Source organism: Heteronotia binoei, chromosome 12 (genome assembly GCF_032191835.1).
Source record: "Heteronotia binoei isolate CCM8104 ecotype False Entrance Well chromosome 12, APGP_CSIRO_Hbin_v1, whole genome shotgun sequence".
NCBI lineage: Eukaryota > Metazoa > Chordata > Lepidosauria > Squamata > Gekkonidae > Heteronotia > Heteronotia binoei.
Genome location: NC_083234.1, coordinates 41,887,705 through 41,906,784, shown reverse-complemented (window position 1 = coordinate 41,906,784; position 19,080 = coordinate 41,887,705). Strand labels below are relative to the sequence as shown.

At 43.6% G+C, this 19,080-nt stretch overlaps 1 protein-coding gene across 2 annotated transcripts in view; it reads right to left on the bottom strand.

Annotated features, from left to right (window-relative positions):
• The window catches only part of BIN3 (bridging integrator 3), a 115,722-nt gene extending 97,974 nt beyond the window's left edge, over window positions 1–17,748 (bottom strand). Inside the window, exon 1 of one of the 2 annotated variants that reach the window (XM_060251658.1) lies at window positions 17,623–17,748. In XM_060251658.1, the coding sequence (XP_060107641.1) occupies window positions 17,623–17,630 (8 nt within the window). In that variant the 5' untranslated portion in view covers window positions 17,631–17,748. The remainder of the gene's footprint in view (window positions 1–17,622) is intronic. The other variant, XM_060251659.1, reaches the window with a different exon arrangement.
• Between the last annotated feature and the right edge of the window lie 1,332 nt (window positions 17,749–19,080).

Genomic DNA, 19,080 nt, shown 5'->3' with positions numbered 1-19,080 from the left:
GAATAAATTAAAAAAAAACTATACTTGTGAAAAATATTTGTCCATTACTTCACAGTATTTGACTGGCTAACTGATCAAAACTTTATTGATTAATCAAATGTCCATCCTTAAAGAACAGTCTCAGATGTGCAGAGTATGGCCTTGCTGAAATGGAGAGTGGATAGCCTTTTGGGGTTTTTGCTTCTCTACTCCAGTAGCTCCTGGTGCAGGGATCTAGTGGTTGTGATCTACTGGTAACTTGCCAGCTGCTACAGAATAGCTCATGCATCCCCAAGGAGACTCAAGAAAAGATCTCCTCTGCTTTGCTTAAAGCTTTTATTTCATAGGGGTTTTTTTGTGTTACTTAGTGGATAGCTTCAATTCTGATGCTCTTCCTAATCCTTGTTCTGTTTCTAGGACAGAACAAAATTTGGCAACATACTGGGGAGGGGGGGAGAGCTTAAAATATGTTTCATTACTCAGATGTAGCTCTCATTAAAGAAAGGCTGGTGATTCCTACTCTGTTATGTCTTGAAATCTGTTTTGCACCCAGTTCTAATTAAGGACTGCATTTGAAGAAGGCTACAAACTGCAGACTTTAGGTTTTTCATTCAGTCTTACCCCACTCCTCTCTATACCACAGACCCCAACCCCCTCTGGTTTTTGTTCCTGAACATCCTGTGATTCTCAGCATAACCTTTTTGAGTGATTGAAGAGAATGCCTCCTTCCTTTTAAACAAGCGAAAAAGGTTCTTGGATCCAATCTTTTGGGCTTTTCCATAATAGCCTAAAATACTCTCCCTCACCAATGACCAGCCTGATGAAGATTTCTATGGAATCTGGAAAATTGCTTGCTTCCTGATAAGACTGCTTAGAACTGCAGCCTCAGTTTGAATCAGGTCTGTCAAATCCAAAGCAATAAACATGTCTGAAGCATAAAAGAAAAATTAATGGCTTCCAGCTGTTCCTGGTCTTTTCTCCAAAAAAGTGCTGGTCCAAGGTGGAATACTGCACACAAAACAGCTTCAGCCTAAAAACCAGTTTCCTAACACAGATTTCTTTGGGGAAACATATATATATAGGAAAGAAAGAAACCTACTCAGATCAATGCCAATTTTCTTTGTTTTCTTTCTCCTGATCTTACAATGAATGCCAAGCACTCAATCCAATTAGCTCAATAACTTACCAACCATCCTGGTCTACAGGATTAACACCTACTCACAACAACAGAACCAGACAACCAATTACTTATTAATGAACAAAGTGAACACTGACTTCACATGTATGCTACATTCTCAGTGTGCATTACAAACATTTTTTAAAATCCTCCTAGTAAACATCACCATGCAAAAATCACCATCAGAACACTTCAAGCTTTCCTCAACTCTACTTTAAAAAATCTGATCCCTGCTGCCTCTTTTTTTACAAAACCTTCAAATTTGTCCACTGGAGCCAGAAAACGAGTATCTGCTCTCAAGACCCAATAGAGTTTGGTTTTGTGTGTTTTCTTTCATCGCTCCAGGAAACTGCAATGGCTTTACACTGCAATTAGGCACTATTGAGCAAGTGACTGAAGAAACAATGGCAGAAGCCTCTAGCTCAGGAAAAGCCCCCACGCATCAGCATTAGTAGTATTTTCTATGGCTCTTCATGTTTAACCTGCAACTGCTACCTGAGATGCTCAAAGCAGATCACATGCAGGCTGCTATTCTGAAGCCAGCTGCTTAATATGCCGTTTGCTCAAAACCATCAGGACTCCTATCTATCTGCCATCTATCTATCTATCTGTCTATCTGTCTGTCATCTATCATCCATCCATCATCTATCTATCTACCTATCTACCCCTGCTTGTACAGCTATCGCCTTAAGCAGGACTCTAATATCTGCTAGTAGGATGAAAGAACTGAAACAGGCCACTCCTGTCTCACAGACTTGACCCTGTTCCACAACTACCACAAATCAGTTTGCTCAGTCCAAGCCACTACTTCTGCCATAAGTGGGAAACAGGTGCACTGTGGAAGGGTGCTTGCAGTACAAATAAGCTCCAGATGTTTCAAATCAAATGTGGGTGGCTTGGGCTCATGCTCTTAAAGCAGACAGCAAGCAAGTTCTACCACCATTCCCACCACACTCCTCTCTAAGCCAGCAACCAAAGTGCCAGCTGCTACTTCCTGAGGGGGGGGCAGATCTGGCTCTGGGACATATGAACAGTATTCCTTCTTCCTCAAGTTTTCGGCAGAAGGGGGGTGCCACAAATAATAGTAAGTCTTCCTGAAGCTGAAACAGCTAGGCACTTGGAACATACCTCTCTAACTCAAGACTTCAAGAGAATACCAATTACTGTGGTTGCCTTTTCCTGCAGAAGCCTAGGTGGCCTATTTGCTTTTAAGGGGTTGCTATACTCTGTGCTCCAAATGCTCACTCAAAGCAGCTAAGCAACAACTTCGCCTTGCCAGGCCTTCCAGACACAACATCAAATTGAACTTCTCAGTGTGCCTATAGTTTGGTGAGCCAGTTTGGTGTAGTGGTTAAGTGTGCAGACTCTTATCTGGGAGAACCGGGTTTGATTCCCCACTCCTCCACTTGCACCTGCTGGAATGGCCTTGGGTCAGCCATAGCTCTGGCAGAGGTTGTCCTTGAAAGGGCAGCAGCTGTGAGAGCCCTCTCCAGCCCCACCCACCTCACAGGGTGTTTGTTGTGGGGGAGGAAGGTAAAGGAGATTGTGAGCCGCTCTGAGACTCTTCGGAGTGGAGGGCGGGATATAAATCCAATATCTTCTTCTTATCTTCTAGTGTTCTCCAAAGCAGCATACTTGGAAAACTAATAAGAGTATTCCAATGACAAAATGAATGCTCAAAGAAATGTAGCTTATGCATGGATTGAGACTAAAGGCACTACTCACCCTACCTTTTCAATGCATCTTTTGGGCCTGCTTGAGTTGGCCACCAAGTGAATATACAAACATGTAGCAACTTTCAACCACATCAGATTATCTGTTCATCGAAGTTATCACTATCTGCTCTAAATGGCAGCATCTCTCCCAAAACTAAGGAAAGCCTTTCCCAATGCCTGCTACCAGAAATTCATTAACTGAACATATGAGGGATTGAAGATGTGTTACTGCCATGCCTCAGTCCCTTCCAAAATTGAAGGAGCTGCCACAGCATCCTCACTAGCCTTCCTAAGTGATGCAAATTTTAAACAATGATGTTAAATTTTTAGGCATACTTCTAAAGTACATTGCCTGTACATGAAGTGCATGAAAATGTAGCATCAGAGGCACAAGCCACATATTTATAATCAACAGAAGCCCCCTGAATGGCACCATTGCTTCACTGGCACTCTTATTTCACACCAAGAGCTAGCTACAATGTACACACCTACCAAAAGCAATTTTACAAATTACTAGTCCTATCTAACACAGGTCTACTGTTGTACTCCTCTCGTTATTTCTGTATCTTCAGACACAAGCTTGTGTCTTAAGAGTCTGCCCATATCTTTGTGCCAAGTGTGGCCTACAGAAAACGTTCTCATGTGCTGCACAAGCCCCCTGTCACCTTCATTCAAATTCACCCTGGGGTTGACCCAAGAATGGAGAACTGGGCCAATGATTTGTCTCCAAGGCAGATCCTGCTTCTACAGTGGCTAGTCAGTCACAAGCTCTCCACTTTGCCCTTTTTGCAAGATGGGAATGCACCTGGACCCTCCTTCACTGCCAAGAGTGACACACATTCGTGACGTTTTCTGAATGAAGGGTTATCAGGGAGGAGGAAAGACCAGCATCTCCCAACAGTTACACCCATCTTCTAATTACAATCAAGTGCTCTTGCAGGCATTAATTAAGCCTTCAAATATTCTATTGAGGCAATTCTCTATTCCCACTTTTACAGATGGGGAAATTGAGATAGCTTCCAGGAGCAGTAAGCCCTGATCAGATTTAGAATTGAAGTCCAAGCATTGTTCCTCTCTTTGTCTGCCTTGGATTGAGTGCCCACTGTTGGGAGAGAGGCAGCACGCTCAAACTAAACTAAGCAGTGGTGCATCCCCAGCACAAAGAAAACACTCAAGGATGAATGTCTGAAATAGAGACCATTCCCTGTTTATGCAGAACTCCCAGAAAGCAAAGTGATATAAATGCTAGGCATATTTTACATTGACATTTGGGAGCGGGGCAGGAGCCCCTCAACAATAGACCCCCGCATACACATGTTGTAATTACCTCATTCACTCAAGAGTTGCTGCGGCCTCAATGAATAACTCTGACCTCCCACAGCCAAGTCTGCGCGTCATCAAGACCCTTTCCCTCTCCAAAGACCTACGACATTCCGGCACTCAGTGAATAACACAATTCATTCAAGAAGCAGTAGCTCCAACTCACCCTGGCCTTCTCGGCATGAATTAGCAACTATTACAGTCAATGTGGTCTCTGCCAGCTATTGACAAACTGAACTGAGGGTGATTGTGTGCTTTTACACACAGACAGATCTCCAGAGTTTGATCCCTCTGGCATTCACATGCAAAAAAAAATAAGGACACCATATGCAAAAGAACTAATGTGCAATTCCGCTACTATAGAAGAAGACACAAATTACAGGGGGTTTTCTGGACAATTCTCAATGGAATAAAGTTCCTGAAGCTCAGCAGCATCCCCACCCCTTTCAAAAATGTACTGCTTAAGAATGCTTTTGAAGAGCACTCAAAGGACTAGAAGCTGCCTCTTCCATCAGTGCATCCGGCCAAGAGAACCTTACTCCAACCAGTACTGACTCTCCTAGTTCTTTCTCAGCCAACTAAGATCTTTATTTAATTAGTAACCAAACTCAAGACTGTATTTATGCAAACTATATCCTCAGCCATTGAGTTATGGTTCACCCCCATGAAGAGGGAGGCCACAAGCCTCTCACCCAACCAAGATGGCCAGTGTGGATCTTGAAGCAGCTGCCTTAAGAGTCTTACCAATGTCGCTCTGCCTGGCCAAATTAACTTGCTCTTGCAACTCCCTCTAGGCTTCTGTTCTGAATTCACCTTGTTTGTATTAGTGGTCCCACTTTCATGGGACATGGCAGACAAGTGCAGGCTTTTGACAATACACTCACAAGGCTGGTCTTTGGCAGGAGGTGAAAGCAGGCTTTGAAGTGGACAACTGTCCCACTTGACCTTTCCTGTTCACAGCCTGGAGCAGTTCTTCCCCAGTTCACTACAGAGTCTATGAGAACACACAGAAATGGGGGTGGAGAGGGAGAAGTGAGGTGAGTGTAGATCTGAGAATGAGCACACCTGCCGCTATCATGCCTAGTTTGGCCCTTACACCCTGCTCAGACAACGATAACAGCACTGACACAAGATCCATCACAGCAGGCAGTATCTCTTTGCACAACTGTGCTCTGAAACAGAACCAGCAAGCATAGGATTGAAATGTTATAATGTCTCAATTCTGGTTCACCAGATTTACAAACAGGTTTTGCTCTCTCTTTTTGCCTCATCCACACACCTTGGAACAGGGCAGAGACTCAAATTAGGTCACTTGTAGCGTAAATGTTACTGCCAGTAAGAGATTCTACAACTCACATTTTCCTTCAGTTACACCTGAGCGATGTTGTTATTATTCAAAAGAGATGCACAGCTGTAACTGGGGGGAGGGGCTGTTCTTGCAACAGGCACCACGCTAGACGCTGTGAGAAATGTATGTGAATTCAGTTCTTCCATTCCCAGCTCTGGCTTCAATACCATTTTTGAATGGACAAAAAAGCATCAAATGCTGCTTGGACAAGTGCTGCAAACCTCTTGCTGCAATTATACAGCTTGGCTTCCAGTTATTCAGGGTAGGCTTGGGTGCATCCATTTTGCACACTTGAACTGCAGAAACCATAAAGCATAGCTTATAAGTGTTCTCTGCCTCTACACAGAACTACGCGCTGTGAGATAATGCAGAAGTGTACCCAGCAGCAGACTGCTGCTGGGTTGCCTGGTGGCAATCTTTTACATTCACTTCCTCCTTGGGAGGAAATGGTTAGAAAAACCTGTGTGGTGTCATGAGTAGAGATACTAGAACTAGAGAAGTCAGGGGTCAAATCCCCATTTTGCTATGAGGATCACTAGAAGATCCTGGCCCAGTTTTACAAACACATTCAACTTGGCTAATCTTACAGGGCTGTTGTGGGGATGCAACAGGGAAAGAGAAACTCATGCATGCTGCCCTGAGCTCCTTGGAGGAAGGGTGGGATAAAATTGTGACAGCACTGAAAAGTACAGGGTGAATCTCCAGATTGTTACTTACCAGCCCTAATTGCTCTCAATCTACAAAAACCCAGTGCCACATTGTACCTGCTAAACAAAGAACACAAGATGCTTCTTACATCTGAATCACTAAATACAGAAAAAGATTCGTGGCAATTTACCCTTCCCAATTCCAATCCCCAATTACCATAAGAAAACGAACTCTTGGGTTGCATACATCAACATAGAGAATAAAAATCTTTCCACTCAAACTTTGCATTTGTAATGGAATGTGTAATTTTGATGCTCCCCCTCCCATCTGCATCATTATTATTATTAGAGGTTTTTTTTTTAACTTAAAGCTGAGAAATGTGTCATGCTGTGGATCTTTGAATGCAATTTTGTTCTATACTATCAATTTTCTCAATTCTAGCACTGGGCTTTTAGCAAGTTATGACTCAAACAACGGGAAGGAGGAACCTTAAAGCAAGGAAGAACCCTTTAGGGAGTTAATCTTCTATTTATTCTAGCTAATTGTCAAGGTTCTATTTTGTAAAAAAATTAATTCAAAATTTTGTTGGCAGCTGAACAGTAGCCAAATGCCTTGTCAATCCACAGTGACTTGGAAGTACATCTCCATTTAATGTACCAGAAGCACACAAAGTTATAATTAATAAGTCAATCAATGCTGTAACTTGATTAGTTTTATATTACATCGATATACAGATGCACAAGTCCGCGGCCACTGAACTACTATAATAAACTCATTGTCTACACTAAGGTTGCCTAAACTGGGCACTTGACCCTCCAGATGCAGAGTTGCAGCTTCCTGGATGAAGCATGCAAGACACACAGAGCAACAAAAAGTTGTGCAAGCAGTGTATATTGGGGCAGAGCAAATGCACTATGGGATACAGTGGTGGATTTGGTGATGGATTCCTCCTGAATCACTGGGGAGGGACATGCGTTAAAGCTCTGATGAGGGGCTGAAAATCACTAGAACAGATGTCACAAAGCATCAGTGGTTACTTATTAAAACATTAATGTCTCCCTTTTTGCCCTGACCTCGATGGCTCAAGAGAGCCTGATGTTGTCAGATCTCTGACACTAAGCAACGATGAGAGATCACCAGGTCCAGAGTTGCTATACAGAGGCAGGCAATGGCAAACCACCTCTGAAAGTCTCTTTCCTTGAAAACCCTACAGTGTCACCATAAATCAGCTGTGGCTTGATGGCGTTTTCCACCTCCACCACATCTCACTTTTCAGTTAAAAATCCCGAAGGCAGAGAGGGGCTATGGCTCAGTGGTAAAACATCTGCTTTGCATGCAGAAGGTCCTAGGTTCAATCCCCAGCATCTCCAGTTAAAAGGATCATGCAGGAGGAAAGACCACTTCCTGAGACTTTGGAGAGTTGCTGCCAGTCAGATTAGAGAACACTGACCTAGAAACACCCAACAGTATGACTCAGTATTAGGTGGTTTCATGTGACTGAAGGTTCAAGGTGGTTAACAAAGCATCATAAAATCCACCATGCCATTTAAACAAACAATTAAACATTCACACCCACAATACAGGCAAACAAAACACAGCAATATAGGATGCTGACCAGCAGAGACTTGCTAGCAAGGAGTAACTAGCAAACTATAAAATAGTCCCATTTTCTGGCATCTGGAAGCTACTCAAGATGAAGTGGAACAAACCTCCTTGTGGAAGGAATTCTGCACTCTTGAAGTCTCAGTGCCACTGCTAAGAAGGGCCTATCCTGAGGTTTCTTGCTTTGCTTCTTTTATACCTTGCCTTTCACCTCAACAGGAACCCAAAGTGGCTTACATCATTTACCTTTTATCCTTACAATAACCTTGTGAGGTAGGTCAGGCTGAGTGTGTAACAGGCCTAAGGTCACCCAGTCAGCTTCTATGGCAGAGCAGGGATTCAATCCTGGGTCTCCCAGGTCCCAGTCTGACACTCTTACCCCTACGCCACACTGGCTCTCAAAGTACCTCCTCAGATGGTGCGAGAACACAAGAATGTTGCCTCACAGAACACAAAGCTGTAGTCAGTTCATGTGGGAGTAGGAAAGCCTCACACAGTTAATTTTAACACTTCGGTTTCTCTCCTTTTAAGAAACTTAAGTGGTTTGCTGTTGTATGTAGCAAAGGATCAAGCCCTTTAAAAATGAAATCCTACAATTTTAACCCTTGTTTGTTACCTGCAAACATTATGGGAGAAAGCCCAAACAACTAAAAGGACAGAATTTTAAATGGCTAAAGTAATTCTAAGTGCCAAAATTGTCACAAAAGGTATTAAACTCACACTGACTGAAAGTCCATCACAGTCCAGGACCAAAGGCAGGAAAACACTCTGACCGTGGAAATATGTGCATAGCAGGGCTCTTGTTGCCACTTTCCAAAAAGCAGCTCTGCTTGCATGCCATTTGCCAGTATGCTTTTAAAAAATATTCAATGTATTGAAAAAGCAGCTTGAGGTGCTTTGCACTAAAACTGGCAAGCCCAGAAAATGGCCCAAGATTAAGGCTGGAAAGGGAGAACAGCCAGGAGATTTCACTGGACTTCTGAAGGACAGTCAGCACTTCTTAGCCCCATAAGATCCAGACTGAAACATCATGCAGGTGGGCAGAAAATCCCACCATGTCCAAAATCTCATTTAAACTGGGTCATCAGCCACTACAGCTCCAACACTGACTGACAGATAACAGCTTTATTTGAAGGCCTGCCTGTACCCATACCACCTTGTCAAGGCTGAGATCTAGGCCTGGTAGCTGAGCTGTGGCTGCTTGGGACCCACGGGAGGGCCTTTTTCAGCCTCTATCCCATGATCATGCAACTCCCCCACCCCAGAGCTAAGGTTGCCAAGCTTCCAGTGAGACCTTAAGATCTCCAGGAACTACAACTGATCTCCAGATTACAAGGGTTAGTTCCCCTGGAGAAAATGGCTGCTTTGGAGGACGGACTCTATGGCACTGAACTCTACTGAGGTCCCCCCCCCCAAAAAAATCCTGCCCTCCCCAGGCTCCCCTCCCCAAATCTCCAGGAATTCCTAACCTGGAGTTGGCAACCCTACCCAGAATGCAGGCTGGTGTTATCCCTGCAGGCGTTCCAGACTAAACTAAATAAATCACTTTTGTGGAATAGCGCTTACTAAGGTTTATCTTCCTGTACTTTTTTAGATAAAATGATGCTTCGTAATGCATGTGTTTTAACTTGCTGTGAACCACTTTGAGGTTCACAGGAGGTCTAAAAAAGGAGGTCTAAAAAAAAAGGGGGGAGGAGGTCTAAAAAAAAGCATTAGCACACTTGCGCACCTAAGCCTGGGCTGTGTTCCACCAGGCTTAGGAGGTCTAAAAAAAAGCATTAGCACATTTGAGCACCTAAGCCTGGGCTGTGTTCCACCAGAATGCTAAGACTGCATGTGCAACCTCTTTACGACAAGCATCCCCGCGGTTTGAAAAAATGGCAGGGTACATGCAAAGCTGAAGGAGGAAATTCTTTTGCTCTGCCAGCATTGTTTAACCCAGGCCAAGGAGTAGGCTTGCAAGTGAGAGGCATTTAAAATTTGCAAGCCTGTTAGAACTATAACAATATTGCTTGTGGCATGAGTGAGTGCAAGCTGCATACAGTCTTATACCACAGAACACACACGCAATTACTCATTGACTGCCAGCCTTGGAAAAGCACAGTTTATAATCAGGACAAACTGATCGTATGACTGACAAATTCCTGTGCAGTGTGCCTGGGAGACACAGATGCTGACTTAAGGGATACAGCAAAGCTTCTCATAACCCAGAAGAGTTAATATGAGTTCAACAGAGACAGTAAGACTCTGCTGCAACTAGTGTAACACAGCAACTGTCACCTTTCTTTTTTAGCTCGAAATTTTTATTACTGGATGACAGTAGAAAGCTGTGAGAACACAGCTGGGTTCTTCCAATTCATAAGATCAATCTACAGAGCTAGTAACAAGAGCGGGGGTGGGGGGTGGGGGAGAAGAGGCTCAAGCATTTGACAAAAACAAACCTGAAAGAGGATAAATAAAGACCCTTTTGATCACATGCGTAAGAACCAAATGCGGCCTGTTTCTTTCATCAAAATGTTCCAAAACCATTGGTGTGGAAACTGCCATGAACTTGCAGCAGACTTATGATGACCTCAAAGGATTTTCAAGGCAAGAGATAAACAGAGGTGGTTTGCTGTTGCCTGCCTCTGCATAGTGACCCTAGACTTCTTTGGTGGTCTCCTACCCAAGTACTAACCAGGGCTGATGCTGCTTAGCTTCCAAGATGTGATGAGATCAGCCTAGTCTGAGCACCTAAAAGGTATTGTTCCAAAGCACAGGGTTCCACACAAAGATGAAGAGACTTAATTTTAATAACGTTTATCAAGGATTTCAAGATTTGAATGTCTTCCAAAACACTCTGAACACTCAGCTGCTTACCTTTAGCAGTACTTCAACAGCTAAGCCAATAGCAGCTAAAAGAGACACTCCCCAAATAGCACAGGTCCATTGTGGCATCAGGCCGGACTTACCACGCGCATCAAAAGCAGCATGGCAGTCAAACAGACTGAAGCAGAGATTACAAGAACAAAGAAATCAGAGGACAAGCACAGGACAGGAGCCACCAGAGAGGCATGATGGGACTGGAAGGTCAAAAATCTACATTACATTTGGAATCCACAACAGGGTCTCATTACATGTGAGTAGAACTTTAGATGTGGGATAAAGGAGAACTGGGGCAGGGGCACTGATCATTTCCCCCTTAAGCTGTTCCCCAATGAACAGCCCCCCCCATATGTTACCTGGATTCCCGCCCCCCCCCCCCCCAGGGAAGCCTGGGAGGTGGTTTCTATCAAGAAAGGAGTTGGGGGAAAGATTTAAGACCTGGCTTTTGTCATGACCCCAATCTAACTCTTCTCCACCCCTCAAGCCACTTTTGTTAGGCTTGAGAACCTCAATCATAGATTCTCAATGTAATAAGTAATTTGGCTCAGTCATATCTATTCACTCCACCTACTAACATATCTGAAAAGGGAGACCATGGGGGAGGGGGCACTTGGGGACTAATCAGTGATTTAATTTAAGTGCAGTGTTACAAAAAAAAAACACCAAGTGTCTAGGCACCCCCAATCAAACATTTAAAAAAGGACAGGAAAATATTTGAGATGTAAGCTTTTTTTTCTTGCCTGCACATGCACAATAATTCTGTTTTGACAGGTTTTAAAAAGTTGACTAGTTGGTATTTCACTGCTGCTGGAAGTACATTTCAAAGCAAGAGGGAGTATTTGACTGATAAAAAGAACACCTGAATTCAAATCCCTTCTCCACCTTGGCCTCACTGTGTAGCCTCAGGCAAATCCCTGTTTTTCAGGACCAATTTCCCAAAAGAATAAATGAGGATTGCAGCCTCTTCAGATAGACACACACACACAAAAAATGATCCCAACTAAAACATGGAGGTGGAAGAAATAGGATACATTCTATCTTCCAAACTAAGCATGGTGTAGTACAGAACAGACAAGCATTCCTGCAAAATGCAGTTACGCCAAGAGTTGGTAGAAATTCCAGGGTTTGGTTACACATCAGAATGCAGCCAACAGATTGACTTTTTCACAGGAACAAGCACAACCCCCAATTCAAATTTACGAGTTCTGTGAAATATTCCACATACATTTTTCTACACGTCTTCTAACATTGTCACCACTTCTGAAAGCTTTGCAGCCTTGGATAGATGTATTATTTCCTTTGAAAATGACATGCAATATGCAGTCTGACAAAACTGGCCAGAATCCTAGAACAACTAATCCCTAGGTCATTCCATTTAACTCTTGCATTCTAGTGAACCTGTGCTCTTGGGAGTACTGTTTAATCCAGAGTGAAAATAAAAAGTACTCCAAAACAAATTGTAAAGTGCTACAAGAGCACCGAGCAGCAGCCTCAATCAAGCAGTTCAACTGACTTTTGGGAATTTTTAATTCACAAGGAACAGATTTGTGAAAGTAACAGCATCCAAACGCCATATTGCCTATGTGAAAAAAAATGGAAGCTACTCTCCAAAAAGACATTTTGGCCTGGAAAATTAACACCATAATATCCATTCTTAAATATGCAGTCTTCTCCCTTAATCCCATCCTTTGCATGAGGACTATTACAATAAAAGACCGAGAGTACAAAAAGGTGTAGTGCAGGAAAACACTGGGTCCTACAGACTGCTTATAAAGCAGGGAATGAATGGCGCTTTAAGGTGCAGCACAGGGGAACTGAAGTACAGTCAACCCTTTGCTTGCATTTTTTTACCCTAAAACTACTTTATCCTCTTTTTCATACAAAAGCCTACTAAAGAGAGGGGGATCCAGCTCCCCTCTCACCCCTTAACTTTGCAATCCAGGGTGTGTGCACTCGCAGACATACACACACACCCTGGATTCAGCAGCAAACCCAATTCTGCACACACATCTAAGACTACCTTATCTAGCATTCTAATCAACTCAAGACAAACTGGAGTTTGATTGCATGCTTCCCAAACCTGGAAATTTTCTATACAAGGGGCAGAGGGAGGAAGAGTGCAGAGCAAATGAGATATATTCATGCCCATCACAAACAGAGGCTATGATGCCATCTGAATGTGAGAGTAATATGATATGTGCCAGAACAAAGTTTGAATCCAGCGGCACCTTTAAGACCAACAAAGTTTTATTCGAGGTATAAGCTTTCGAGCGCATGCACACTTCTTTGGATACAGTGAAAGAAGGCGTTTTGTTTCACTGTATCCAAAGAAGTAAGCATGCACTGGAAAGCTTATATCCATAATTAAACTTTGTGGTCTTAAAGGTGCCATTGGACTCAAACTTTGTTCTGCTGCTTCAGACCAACACAGCAACCAACCTGAACACTACCAATGTACCAATGAACCAGCTAATGCCTTACTGTTTAAAAAAAAAATTCACAGTTTTTTTTTCTTTTATGCAGTCCAAACCCACTCCCAATAAACAACAGGATGATCTCAACTTTTGTGGACTTCAATGGAATTTGAACATTCTACTTGTTTTGGAACTGAAGCCGAGGCCATCCTACGGCAAAAGTCACAGTCAACCCACATCCAGATGTTATTGAAGATTTTAAGTATCTACCGGCTACTCAAAAATAATACACTTCTTAGTTATGACTTACTAGCAACGTAATAAAAGCAAAGTGCCCAAACTATTAGTCCGTGCATAGAGTTTGCAACCATTCCCATTCTAGATTTGCATTATTTTGAATTGAATCATTTCTCTCACAGTAACCACAACAGATATCTACAGTAAGTAGTTCACGTTTGAGCCATTCAATGTACTATATTTCCTCCCTGGTGTACCAATACACCATATTTCCTCCCTGGTGTACTTGATCTGTAAACATCGCTCTTGCAGTATTAACACTGGAGATACAGTGAAACAAGGAGTTTTGTTTCACTGTATCCAAATAAGTGAGCATGCACTGAAAAGCTTGAATAAATTGTATCCAAACATTATATCTTGAATAAATAAAAAGTTCTGACAGATCCAGCCAGTTTTTCACTCAATCTCACCCAATTCCCCTCCATATGACAGCTCCCATCCTACATGGCTTTAGTACCTGTACAGATCCCATGATCCTTAGCATAGCCTTGGTGAGTGGCTCAAGAGGACACCTCCTTCTTTATTCAACAACAAAACAGCTGGTTGGATCTTTATAAGGGAGAAACTACTCAGGGTGTAACCAATCATTTTTCACTGTGACTGCAATAATATTCAGTGGCTCAAAAACATCTGGCTTGTTGATATGGTAATCTGAGGCTCTTCTGAACACTGATCCCTAATGTGGCACACACACCCTAAATTGTCAGAAAAGCAGACAAAAGATACCCCCCTCTTGTTTTTTGGGTTGGCCAGCAAATCCCATATTGAAACAGCCACCATCAGAGGGACTGGAGGACAGGTAAATTTCAAATTTCCCTGAGCTGCACATCAAATGCCAGGAAGGGAAGTAAAAGGCCCATCCTATCCAAGAACCACAACACCACCCTTCTTCACAGCCTTTTCACTCTCAACTAGGCACCCAGGCAACAGCCAGCTGGTAAACAAAGTGGCTGCAGAGAAGAGACAGTAAGACCACCACCATAGCAGAAGTCATCCAAAAAAAGAGAAAGCTGATCACAGCAGGGCAGGGTGGTTTCACTTTCCTCTCTCCATGGTTAGCAGGCTTCCCCTCTGGGAACCCGGGCAGTCTCATTTGGTTTCCTTAGCTGCTGTGCTTCACATTGCCGTGAGGGAAAGAAGGCCGTTGGATGTATTCTGTACAGCTAGAAAAAGCACATTTCTGTCTTTTGTTTAATTGGATAAGTTAAGCACAGGCAACAATCCAGTTCCAACAGTATCTATGGAAAGTATTCTTATTTTCTGGTGGGTTTTCAAGACAATGAGAACAAACAGTATATTCCATGCAATGCTTTTAATATTCATTTCTTAATCTCCCCCAGAACTACTATCATGATCAGCCCAGACATAGGTACATCTGCATTCTCTGTCCACTTTATGCAGCTGAAGTAAATTCTAATTTATGATAGCTTGTGTCACAATGCATTTTCCTATTAATTCAAAATGCCACAAGAATTTCTGTTGTTTTCATTGCAGCAGATGGGAAATATTACTTTTTTTCCCTCTTAAAACTGTATTGGAATGTAGTAAAATGTAAGAAGAACCAATGGTCCATCTACTCCAGAATCCTGTTTCATATGATGGCCAACCAATTACTCTGGAGGGCCAACAGCAGAAGCAGGAAGCGGAGGCTGAGGCCCTCCCCTTCTGTTGCCTCCTGGAACTAGGATTCAGAGGTTTAGTCACCACAGATCCATACACGGCCAATATTAGTGTTTTTATTTTCTATCTCTTCCTAATAATTCGAGCACGAAGTTTGCCTTCTTCATTGAGCTACCCCGTATGACCCCTTCCCTCAGTCTCACAGCAAGTTCAGACCCTATTTGCATATACCTGAAGTTGGGATTCCCCCCCCCCAAAAAAGCGCATCACCTTACACTTAACTATGCTGAACCTGATCTGCCACATTGTTGCCCACTCACCCAATTTGTGGAGATCCTCCCAGAGTTCTTCACAGTCAGCCTTGGTTTTCACCATCCTGAGTAATTGTGTTATTTGCAAACTTGGCCACTATATAGCTCATTCCCAGTTCCAGATCATTTATGATCAAATTAAATGGCATTGGCCCCAATACCATCTTTGTGGGGTACCACTGCACACTTCCCTCCATGAATGCCAACATGTACCGTGACATACTGAAGCAGAGCATGATCCCCTCCCTTCGGAGACTGGGCCGCAGGGCAGTATTCCAACATGATAATGACCCCAAACACACCTCCAAAATGACCACTGCCTTGCTAAAGAAGCTGAGGGTAAAGGTGATGGACTGGCCAAGCATGTCTCTAGATCTAAACTCTATTGAGCATCTGTGGGGCATCCTGAAATGGAAGATAGAAGTGCACAAGGTCTCTAATATCCACCAGCTACGTGACATCGTCATGGAGAAGTAGAAGAGGACTCCAGTGGCAACCTGTGAAGCACTGGTGAACTCTATGCACAAGAGAGTTAAGGCAGTGCTGGAAAAATAATGGTGGCCACACAAAATATTGACACTTTGGGCCCCATTTGGACATTATCACTTAGGGGTGTACTCACTTTTGTTGCCAGCAGTTTAGACATTAATGGCTGTGTGTTGCATAATTTTGAGGGACAGCACATTTACACTGTTATACAAGCTGTAGACTTACTACTTTACATTGTAGCCAAGTGTCATTTCTTCAGTGTTGTCACATGAAAAGATATACTTAAATATTTATAAAATATGAGGGGGTGTACTCACGTCTGTGACATACTGTACATGGGTTAGTAGATTAACAATCTCCCTAAGAACTCTCATATATGCATCAGGACTCTTAACTGCTTTTTAATATTCCCAGCAGCTTTAGAAATTCATCTTTCACCACCTCAATTTGACTCAGTTCTTCAGATTCCCTGAGCTGTGGAGTGTGTACATGCCCCACTTTCCAAAGATACAAAGAATTCATTTAGCGCTCTTTCACTTCCCTATCTTCCTCAGCACCCCTTGGTCATCCAAAGGCCCAACTGCCCCTCTGGCGGGTATCCTGCTCTAGACATATTTAAATATATGCTTACTGTTTGTCTTCATGCTTTTAAAATCCCACTCCTCAAATTCTCTTTTCACATGCCTAATTATTAACTTACATTTCTTTTACCTTACACTCCTTTTGCTCCCGTCTGGTCACTTTAATGGGGTAGATCCTCCACTTTTTAAAAGAAAGTGGGGTTGGGGTTTTTGTTTTTGTTTTTGCTTTTTATGGTTTCCTTGACTTGACAAGTCCTTAGTCCAGTAGCCAACTAAAACCTCACACGCTGATGAGAGTTAATGAAGAACAGAAAAATTTGCTTTGCTATCCCCATTCAGACCAGGACTGTGCTAACAAAGCAGCCAATTAAAAGCCCATCTAAAATCCACTCTGCAGAACATGAACACAACAGCCCCCTACCCCTGTCATTCAAGCTCAGGTTCAGCTGTCTACTCATCCATGATGACTTCAGACTAACCCCTCTGTTTCAATCTAGCCTACCTCACAGGGTTGCTTTAAGGACAAGAACATCAGAGCTGCCTGGCTGGATCAGTGGTCCCCTGAGTCCAGCACCCCATTTCACACAGTGGCCAACTAGCTGCTCTGGAGCATCAATAAACTAGGCAGGGAGGCCAGGGCCTTCCGTGGATGTTTCCTCCCAACACTGCTCCTTGGTGTGGAGGTTCCCTTTGGCCTCAGGGCTAACAGCATGAATGTACTTCTTTATTTCATGAGTCAACAGTATAGCCAGCCATTTAACTATCTTTCAACTGCCAAGATAAAGGGAAGAACTAATTCACGGGAGGAACAGTTCAGAAATGCGGGCGGACAGTTAGGAATCTATTACAGTTAGATACAATCTGCAGCAGGCAGTTGTATTACTTCAGTCTCGGTTTTCAAAGCTAATTAAGAAAAGACTGCCTTAATACAGCCAATCAAAGTCACAGCGTGCGCACAAGTCGCAGATTTCCGCGTTCACCTGCTGCTGGTGATATCTGGGTATTTGCGCCACAATCAATGTGGAGGGAGAAAGACAGAAACAGTATTTTGTCCCCAAAGACTCGCAGAAAGGCTAAGCGGGGTCGCCGGCAAGAGAAAGTCTTTCTTGTGGAGGCAACAGAGCCGCTTAAGAGCCCTGCAAAGCTACAGGAAAGGGAGTGAAAAACCGGGTCGGGGTCAGCAAAACGAGCGCGCGGTCGCGACCGCCCCCCCCCCCCCGGGCTTGCCCTCCTCCTCCTCCCCCCCTGCAACTCACCAACTCATGGCCCCCCGAGTCCAGCTCTGTTCCCGGAAATGCTGGCTCCGTGCTCCGCCCACCTTCCGGAAATGAGGTGAGAGACGCGCTGTGAAGCTCAGCTGCGTCGCGCGCTAGCCTGAAGGCGGAGGGAACGTCGGAATGTGCTTGTGTTAACCCGTTCCACTGTGTAGCTAAGATGACTGTCCCGTAACTAAAACCACGACCAAGCAACCCTCTTCTTTCCGGGTCTGATCCTATGCAAAGCAGGGATTCTCTAGAATCTTTCTTACTGGGACTTAAGAGTGAAGGTAGCCTGTGTTGCTGCCTAGAACATTTGCTAGAAACAACTTTATAACGATACCTTTTTTATTACAAAAACATCCCAGAACAGCGTGTAGGCTTTCACTTTTTCGCGGAACAATTTCTGAGGCTGCAAATTAAGTATTTTAAAAACGAGGGAGGGAATCGAAAGAAAGATGGAGAAGCCCTATCGTTTGTAACGTAGAGAGTTCTGACATGGATAAATAGTCCACCATCTTGTTGGAAAAGGCAATGTCTGCTGTACAAAGAAGAAGAGACGCAGACCCTGCAGAGGGCAGCAAGAAGACAATTAGATAGGATAGTGAGGTCAGCACCTTCTCTCCTGTTAAGTGTCATTCCTTGTCTGTCTCAAGATTACTACTCTTACACCAATTTCCCCCTTCTTGGAAGTACCACATCCAGTCTCTTACCCCTCTCTCTAATAGAGAGTTAAGATGGAGTTAAGAACCTATCTCTATTTTTCCTCTTTCCTGTCAAGTATGCTAATTCCTAAATATACCTTTATCTGCTCTTTAATCAGGTTGTGCACTGTTGCTGTGTTAATTACTTTGCCAACAGTAGTTATGGTGACCTAGATAAAGTAAAGGTTAAAAGATCGGAGGCTCTTGGCAAGAGCAGGCAGGAACAAAGATGGAGGAGTCTCAGGATGGTACAATGCCATACAGTCCACCCTCCAAAGCAGCAATTTTCTCCAGGGGAGCTGATCTCTGCCAGCTGGAGGTCAGTTGTAAAAGCATGAGATCTTCAGGCCCCACCTGGAGGGTGGCAACCCTCCATGGAGAACAATTATCTAATTTTAAGAGAGCAAATAGTCACCTTCTTGAAACGGGATTCTGGGATGTTATCCAGGAAGTACAACCAAAAGAACCATCCACCAGGCTGTCTCTTCCTTTGAGAACACACGCATAGCTGGTCTTGAGGACAAAAGGAGATTGAGGAAGAATCGCACTGCTACAGCACCAACCCTAAATCAGACTTTTCCCTGCAGCCGCTGTGGCCGGACCTGCCTGTCCCACATTGGTCTTGTCAGCCACCAGCGAGCCTGCAGCAAACGTGGACTATTGCACCCTTCTTAAATCTTCGTTCGCGAAGCCAAGCTGAGAGAGAGAGAGAGACAACCAAAAGATAATGACCCGGTAAAGCAGAGAACTCAGG